Here is an 8,847-nt window from a genome sequence, read left to right as displayed (position 1 = left end):
GTTTCTGGTTTTTTGACTGACAAGTTATCACCCCCCACCCCCCCACCCCCACACACACTTGAATCCATTCATTTAAAATAAGAATTAACATTTTTATCTAACCTGGACTTCCTCCGTTGATATAACGATGAAGCGTCAATGTATTTATTTAATCGACGAGGATTAAATCCAAGATGTCAACTCAATGACATCGGTGGGAACCCCCAGCAGGTGGGTGTAACACTAACCCTGAATCTTGACTGTGTTTAAAGATGACGAGAAGCAGCTGATGAACGTGGAGCCCATCCATGCAGATATTTTGCTGGAAACTTATAAGAGAAAGATCGCTGATGAGGGAAGACTGTTTCTGGCTGAATTTCAAGTGAGCGCTCTTCTTGATATGCGAGGAAAAATTTGACTCGGTTATCAGGACAAATCCAATTTAAACGCACCGCCTTTATAATCTACCCCGCATGACACTGCAGCATCGTCCAAGCAGATATTATTAGCAGATCTTTACAGATCAGAAGAGAGACACCTAGTCAGGGAACCAGTCGATATTGGAAAATAATGCCTCATGGTAGTAATATGTTTACGATGTTGTGTCATGAAACCTATTTGGCTGATTTTGGCCCTGTGCTCTCAGTAACCGTTTCAGTATGTTTTTAAATGAGTTTTAAAGTGGCAAAGCAATTCATTCTAAATTTCCTCTCGCTGACAATTTATTCTAAAAGTATGGGCTTTATTCTCAAAGCAGTCTATCCTTCCTTTTTTTAAAAGTGTTTTTGGCATAATTCCTCAATGTAAAAATTCAACGACCCTGTGCGGCTCGCTCAGGGCTATGTATAAAGGAAGCACTTTACGGGGTGTCTCGTCTAGCCGGCAAGGGGAACACCGTTTTCTTGACTATGCTGTGACACGAGGGTTCGGTGTCTTCCAGAGCATTCCCAGGGTGTTCAGCAAGTTTTCCATCAAGGAGGCTCGAAAACCCTTCAACCAGAATAAGAACCGTTACGTCGACATCCTCCCTTGTAAGTGCTGGCCGGGAGCGGGCTTCCCGGGCGTTTAGGCTGCTGCTTATTCATCACGTCATTTCCTGCCGCCGCTTTTCTCCGAGCAGATGATTACAACCGTGTGGAGCTGTCTGAAGTCAACGGGGACGCAGGGTCGAACTACATCAACGCCAGCTACATCGATGTGAGTGGGCAGCTTCGCGGCTGCGCGACTTGCTAGCTTTAGCGATTTGTCGTTGAGCACTTGCATCTTCCTCGCATGCACGCGCTCCGTTCAGCTCCTCCTCTGCCATGGCAAAACTTTAGGAATCTTATTAGAAAGAGTTTCAAGTAAGCCCAGGATGTCACTGCCACGAACAAGAAAATCGCAATTATTTGCAAGTCTAGACAGTTCTCTTTTGCTGTGGGTACTAGGTTTCATTCAGGATTTTCCTCTACAAATAAAGCGATACTAAGAATCAAAATACTCCGGTACCCCGTATGTGCTGGATATTAGACGAGATGATCTGCCGTGTAGGTCACATTAGCCGTGGCCATGTGCACCACGCTGCAGGGGTGAGGCTGGGAGTTCTGCCCGTTAGGCCACCTTGCCCGTGTTCAGTTAGTAAGGGTTTGCATTGGGATTCAGACGCAGGCCTGCCTGACTCCGAACCTCTGTGTTTTAATTACGTACCGCTGCATTTCAGCGTGGATGCTGTCGTGGACTCAGATCATCCATCCATTGTATTTATCACAAATCAAATACGGAGAGTTTATCCAAAATAGTTTTAAAAAATGTAATTTACGATATAAATTGTTAAATAAGTAATATACCACACGAATTTAAATTTTTAAGCAGTATAAATTTATAGAAAGACTGGAAAAAAATCTTCCTCCCACTCAACCCACCATCTGCCTAAGACCCCACCGCTTTGAAGAGGCGAACTCTGTGTTGTTTCCTATTCGCGCAGTGTTTCTTTAAATATAAACAAGAAAACATCCACGTTTGTTATTCTCTCCCTCATCCGAAACTGTTAACATAGTATTCACACTTTTCTGAACTGTGCTTTATTCACCTAAAACGTTTATCTTGGCTATATATATACCTCATTATACAGAGCAGAGGCCAGCAATTTTCCTTAAAGAAAAAGCAACTGAACTTGAGGGGGTCTTTTGTCTGTTTATATCTACCTGAATGTATAAACTTTTAGTGGAGTGGGTGAAATGATCAAATTATAAGAACATATTTATTTATTTACACAGCGTATTAGTTTCCTAGGGCCGATGCGAAAAACTACCACCACAGACTGGGGGTCTCGAAACAGGAATTATTCTTTCTCAGCTCTGGAGGCTAGAAGCGTCAGCAGAGTCATGCTCCCTCTGAATTTTTAAGTTGCGAAGAATTTAGATAGTCTCTGGAAAAAAAAGAACTTCTGTTGTCTACTGAAACACGACTATGTCGTCGAGTCGCACCGACGTTTCTCCGCAGGGCCGGGAGCCCCGGAGAGTACGTCTGTGCAGCCTCTAGGTATGGACTTGACATAGCGTAGTCACTCGATTTACACCATCATGTCGCTGAATCCACGCGTGTCAATAAAACTACGTCCCGAGAAGTTTCACGGAGTTAGCAAAATTAAGCAGTTTTGTGGCCCATGTGGCCACATCTCCCCTGCATGTAAAAGGTCATTTCTTTGTCTCCCTGACGGCTGAGCTGAACTTAAGGAATATGGTGAGATAATCTGGAAGAAATCAGCACATCTTATCCGCCTCTGTCCCCTCCTACCTCGGCACCAGGAGTGGAGAAAGCAGGCACCGTAGATAAATGGAAGTTATCACATCTCTTCTCTAGGGCGGAGTCTGGGTAGAAATGTGGGGTAATCTCGGGATGATTTATTGAGAGAAAATGAGTAAAAAAATCCCAACGGTAACTACGTGGCCGGTAAGGAGGTTTAAATTGTGGCGGATGGTGCCGTAAGGTCTGGCAGGACGCAAATAGAGAAAAGCCTGGATTACTCTTGTAAATTGTTTTGCCACCCCAAATGAGGACGAAGGCTAGTTTTTTAGGGTGTTTTGGGTACACAGCGAAGACACGTGGAAGTTATGAATATTGTTCATAAATGCTGACTGACACGTTTGGCAAAGTCGCACGCCTGATCACGCGTCAGTAATTTGAAAACGCTCGGGGACACCCACAACCGAAGAACAGTGGATCGGAAGCAACATCCTCTAACTCTCGATTTTGCACGTAAAGGGATAATCGAGTGTTTGTTCGGTAAATGATGCGCCTTTGTGTCTTTCAAACAGGGTTTCAAAGAGCCCAGGAAGTACATTGCTGCCCAAGGTAACTTATCGGCTTGTCCCCTGTGCCTTCCGAGACGCTGTTTCCTAGCAGTTTTAAGCAGGCGTTTCTTAGCCTGCATTTGTTTACCTCCTAGGTCCCAGGGATGAAAGCGTCGATGACTTCTGGAGGATGATCTGGGAGCAGAAGGCCACGGTCATCGTCATGGTCACTCGCTGTGAAGAGGGGAACAGGGTGAGGCCCGGAGGCCCCCCGGGGTGGAGGTGGGGGGTAGGAAGAGAGCACGCTGGCATACGCGACCTCGCCAAGTCACAAGGGCCCGTGCCTGACGGCGAAAACGGCAGCTCTCTGCATTAATGAGCATAACGTTTGAATAAAATCCTCACCCAGGTAGAAAACTACGCTCTATACACCTGTACATACATATGTGTCTAGATGAAAAAAATGTAAACATTTCCGCTTAACGGCTGGGCTTCAATTCGATGCCTGTTTCTTCGCAGTATCGTACATTTAGTACATGTCTACATGCCAATTTCACAAGTACTCGTGAGTACTTGAAACAAGAGCGACCTTGGGCAGATGGGCGGCAGTTAACGTAACGCGGCTTTAGGAAGCGTGAGAGCCTCCGCATGCCCCAGCCTGAATTTAACCTGTGCCACCACACCCTTTCTGCCCGCCACCGAGCGCGTCCATTTTGCACGTGCAGCTAAGCCTGGGTGGGAGGGAGACCCTTCAGACGCCTTCATGGGAAACGGAAGATAGTTCAAGCGCCCAGCTTCAGGTGTCTACGTGCTTAAAGAATATACTTCTGTTTTGAGAATTTCAGATGACTACGTTCTGTTTGATTTTTGTTGTTGTTGCTTAAAGAATATTTAATGAGAAGTTCATTGAAATGAAAAACTGGAATCATTCATGATGTTTAAAACCTAGAACAAATGTGCAGAATACTGGCCGTCGATGGAAGAGACCAGCCGGGAGTACGGAGACATCACCGTGAAGATCAGTGAGCACAAGCGGTGCCCCGACTACATCGTCCAGAAGTTCATCGTCGCGCACGTGAGTCCGCTCCCTTGCACGATGTGTGGTTCTGTCTGGCTTGTCTAAAAAGGCCCCCGCGGGATGGTAAATGCGAACAATTAAAATATACCCGGGAGAGATTATTATTGTCGTTATTTTCCCAACTATGGGCAGTGAACACACAGAGGAGTTATTTGTAATGGCAGGAGGAAGAGTTGGGTTAGAACTCCACCGCGAGACGACAGGGTCCGTTAGGTCCCTGGAGAAAGCAGTGCTCGTCCACGCCCCCCCGAAAGTGTTTGTAATGCCGACCCTCGAAGTACAAAGTAAAGCGCATGCAACGTGTGGAGTAAATGATCGAAATTATCGAATGAACGATAAACTGATCCGTATTCTCAACGTGCTCGTTGCCATTATGGAAGAATATTTGTACGAATGCGACAATTACGTAGGAGAGATAAAATGTTTAGTTTGGAAAAGAAGACTCCAGGGTTCTAACTAATAGCTGAGACGGGGTCCCCCACACGTGTGTGCGATTCCGCTTACGGAACGTTTAGAGCGGGCAAATCTGCAGACCGAAGGTCAGTGAGTGGTTGATTGGGACTGAGGAGTTAGACCAGGACCTGGGGTGACAGCTAATCGGGGAGGTCCATTTGGGGGGTGGGGGTAATGAAAATGTTTGGTAATCAAACAGCGGTGATGATTTTACAATTCTGTGAGTGTAATAAAAATTTTTACACTTTGAATGAATTCTATGGTATTAAGATGTGAAAAACATCTTAATAAAGCTGTTTAAAAATGGAAGTCTTTACAGATAAGGCTGAAAAGTTCTCTAAATTTCACTTATTGGAAGGTTTTCAGTAACCTGAATGGTATTTATGATCCAGATACATTTTCTGCAGTAAAAATCACCAGTCGTGTATTTATGCCGGCCTCCCAGGGTACCACTCATTGTCACATGCACAGAGAGCTGAGGGACAATCCCAACAATGGTTCAGGGGTAAATGATGGACGAAGCCACGAAGGCCCCGTCTGTAGCTACGCTGACACGTGGAGGTCGGAGCCGACCTGGTTGCACTGACCAGTCTGATGTCACTGTTCTTAACTAACGTAGTGGCCAGAAAGTCCCCAGCAGTTCCCGCCACACTTACCCTACGTCGCTTACCTTGCTGCTCACTGGTTAGCGCACGCTGGTCCAGCATGACATCTCAGCGACCAGTTATTAATTGAAAAGGAACATGTAACCATGGCTTAACGAAGCGCCCGAGGAGTTGTTTGCACGGGTCCCCTCCCCGCTTCCACTCATTTACGTCGGGTCATTTGCTTTGAACGACGCCAGCGACAAAATCAGCTCAAGGCAAATATGATCTCTCGGCTAGAAAAAAGAAAAAGTGACCGGGAGAGAGGTGGCTCACATCCAGTTCACCAGCTGGCCGGACCACGGGGTGCCCGAGGACCCGCACCTGCTGCTCAAGCTGCGGAGGAGGGTGAACGCCTTCAGCACCTTCTTCAGCGGCCCCATCGTGGTGCACTGCAGGTGAGGCCGCTGGCCGGCGGGGACGTCCCCCCAGTGGGCGCTGGCGTCAGAGGACAGGCTGGGAGGGGGCCCCTAACCCTCCGCCCGCTCCCCAGGGTGCCCCTGCTCCTCCGCGGTCTCTCTGCTCCCCCACGGGTCCCCCGTTCCCTGAGGTCCTCCTGCTCCTCCGTGGTCTCTGTGCTATGCCGGGGGTACCCCCTGCTCCCCAGGGGTCCCCCTGCTCCCCCCGCAGATTCCTCTGCTCCCCCGTGAGTCTCCCCGCTCGCCCAAGGTCCTCCTGCTCCCCCGTGGTCCCTGTGCTCCCCAAGGGTCCCCTGCTCCCTGGGGGGCCCCTGCTCCCCCATGGGACCCCTTATTCCCCCGTGGGTCCCCCTGCTCCGTTATGGGTCCCCGCTGCTCCCCCACGGGTCCTTCTGCTCCCCTGCGGGTCCCTCTGCTCCCCCGTGGGTCCCTCTGCTCCCCTGCGGGTCCCCCTGCTCCCTCGCGGGTCCCTCTGCTCCCTGGGGATCCCCCTGCTCCCCGGGCTCCCCCTCTCCCGCCGCGGTCGCGGCTCACGCGCGTGTCTGTGTCGCCAGCGCGGGCGTGGGCCGCACGGGCACCTACATCGGCATCGATGCCATGCTGGAGGGCCTGGAGGCCGAGGGCCGCGCGGACGTGTACGGCTACGTGGTCAAGCTCCGGCGGCAGCGGTGCCTCATGGTGCAGGTGGAGGTACGGCCCGCGCCCGCCGTGGGGGGCAGGTCCTCTTAATTCCCCGCAACCCGAAGCAGGCGGCGAGCGCCGAGCACAGTCAGAGCACCTTCCGTTGGTGGCTGAAGGTGCTGCGCGGGGGGAGGGGGGCCGTGAAATACATTTAAAAACAGAGAAATTCCATGGTCACGCACGGGACTGTGCGGGAAATAAACACGCAGAAAACCAATCGGGCAGCATCTCGTACAATCAGCCCAGGGACAGCGGACAGCATCGCGGCCCAGAGCCTGCTTTGCAGAGCTAGACTTTCGGGGTTCACGTCTCGCCGTGCACCCCTGTACAAGGTCGCGGTGTCACCCGTGCCTCTGTGACTCGGAGACGCTGAGCGCACGTGTCTCGCCTGTTACGGCAAAAAGGTGGCTCAGGTTCAGCACTTGGACAGCTGCCCGCGGCCTGGCGGTGGCGCTCGGCGCGCGCGCGCGCAAGGACGTTCGCCGCAGCCGGCGGGGGCGGGACGGGCACGGACAGTCGCAAAGGCCCTAAATGCGCATCGTTAGGGACAGGCAGACAAAATGCGCATGTGCGGACTCGTGCGGCACTCGCCCTGCCGACGCCGCAGCGACGCATCCAGGTCTGGACCTGGCCTCGCGGTCACATGCGCAGACGAAAGTGACCGTGAAAAAAGCCACCAGTGAGACGTGCCTGGCACAATTCACGTGCTTTCACGAAAACACACGAAAATGTGCAATATTTATAGATACACAGAGGTTAGTGTAGACGTATAAAAGCAGAGTGTTGACCAGAAAAAAAAAATTTATTTCCTGTGGAAAAACTAAATAGGGTCGAAGGGTACCGCCGAAACTCGGGAGAGGGAGGCTGTGGAGGAAAAGGCTGCACGTTTATCAGAAACGTGTTTTTTATTTTAAAATAGTGAATTTGAATATGATAAAAAGTTAGGAGTTGTTAAATCTGGGTTTGGCATAATGTATTTCTTAAAGAATTTTCTGTTTTAGAAAGTTCTAGAAAACTTTTTAAAATATGTTCTATCAACTTGTTTTTTTCCTCTCGGATATAATGTAAAATTTCTTATGGTGTTATATATTACTCATTTGGCTTCCTGACTCAGTAATAGTCACTGAAAGAAGCAATCGATAATGTTTTTGATTTTTTAGGAATAAGATAAAAGCTATGCCTTACAGTAAATGTCTAATCTACTTAGCAAGCTATTTTTTTTTCTTTCGGGAAAGAAAAGGTCTAAGGTGGAGCTTTTGCTCAGATTCCAGAGAAGAGCGAGCACCAGCTCACAGAGCATTTCACTGTTACAGACATCAGTTTTCTTTTCCACACGTTGTCCCGATACGAGAAAAAATATGGGACTATGTAGTTTATTGAACTGCGATGCACAGGACTAAGCCGTCAGCTAATTATCTGTATTTTTCCCCTGAAATGCTAGGCACAGTACATCTTGATCCATCAGGCCTTGGTGGAGTACAACCAGTTTGGCGAAACAGAGGTGAACTTGTCCGAACTGCATCCCTATCTGTCTAACATGAAGAAGAGAGACCCGCCCAGCGAGCCATCGCCCCTGGAGGCAGAGTTCCAGGTGAGGACGGCAGTCGTAATAATTGCAGATGGATTTCGCCGGTTGCTGGTTACTTTCCAGTGCCGTGGAAATCACACAGCTGTTACGTGGGAAGCGTGTTTAACTGCGGATCTGATTCTGCAGCCACTCCTCATTAAGCTGGTCTGAAATAACGTGTAAACATAATGGTACAGAGCCACGGCACTGGCCCGCCAAAGGCAATGTAGCATCTCGCCTTTAAACGCCGCATCTGGTTTGGGTTTGTAAAGGAAATAATTAGAGGAGTTTACGACGACGTAGGAAGTTGAACTGGCTGGAGCCGGGAGACAGAAAGTGAGGGATAATGGCGTGTCCCGACCCGTTTATGAGGCGCTCGCTCTGAGAGCCGGCCCGAGGTGCCGTTCGCTCCGGCTGCAGAGGGCGGGCACGGCTGTCTGCACTTCGCCCACTTTACCAAAACATGTTTGGCAGCTTTTCTCTTGCGTCTTTTATCTCCAGTTTACTGGACCTTTCTGTGAACCACCGAACTGGTGATCTCAGAGTTTCCCAAGCCTGGTGCGCAGAGCCGTGTGATGTGTCGGGTCCAAGTGGGCCGAGATGTGGGTGGACAGGCAGCGTGCCACCGAGCAGCTCCGTCCAGCCGCAGACCTGCACCAGGGCACGAGCCGGCGGCTCACAGGGCGGCCCCCAGCACAGGGCTGTTGCACTGTGTTCTTGTTCTTTCAGCCGATGAATCGCCTGGTGAATGCAC

General features: G+C 49.9%; 1 protein-coding gene across 5 annotated transcripts in view; it reads left to right on the top strand.

Moving 5' to 3' along the window:
- Positions 1-8,847, top strand: part of PTPRC (protein tyrosine phosphatase, receptor type C) — an 83,807-nt gene that overhangs the window by 68,669 nt on the left and 6,291 nt on the right. For all 5 annotated transcript variants that reach the window (XM_025044713.1, XM_025044720.1, XM_025044718.1 and 2 more), the window contains 9 exons: positions 252-361; positions 920-1,010; positions 1,100-1,176; positions 3,276-3,312; positions 3,407-3,504; positions 4,201-4,326; positions 5,667-5,824; positions 6,400-6,535; positions 7,968-8,117. In XM_025044713.1, the coding sequence (XP_024900481.1) occupies positions 252-361; positions 920-1,010; positions 1,100-1,176; positions 3,276-3,312; positions 3,407-3,504; positions 4,201-4,326; positions 5,667-5,824; positions 6,400-6,535; positions 7,968-8,117 (983 nt within the window). The remainder of the gene's footprint in view (positions 1-251; positions 362-919; positions 1,011-1,099; positions 1,177-3,275; positions 3,313-3,406; positions 3,505-4,200; positions 4,327-5,666; positions 5,825-6,399; positions 6,536-7,967; positions 8,118-8,847) is intronic.

This window comes from Pteropus alecto, unplaced genomic scaffold, assembly GCF_000325575.1.
Source record: "Pteropus alecto unplaced genomic scaffold, ASM32557v1 scaffold90, whole genome shotgun sequence".
NCBI classification, from domain to species: domain Eukaryota; kingdom Metazoa; phylum Chordata; class Mammalia; order Chiroptera; family Pteropodidae; genus Pteropus; species Pteropus alecto.
Note: the sequence above shows the minus strand (reverse complement) of the source record. Positions and strands in the feature narration are given on the sequence as shown.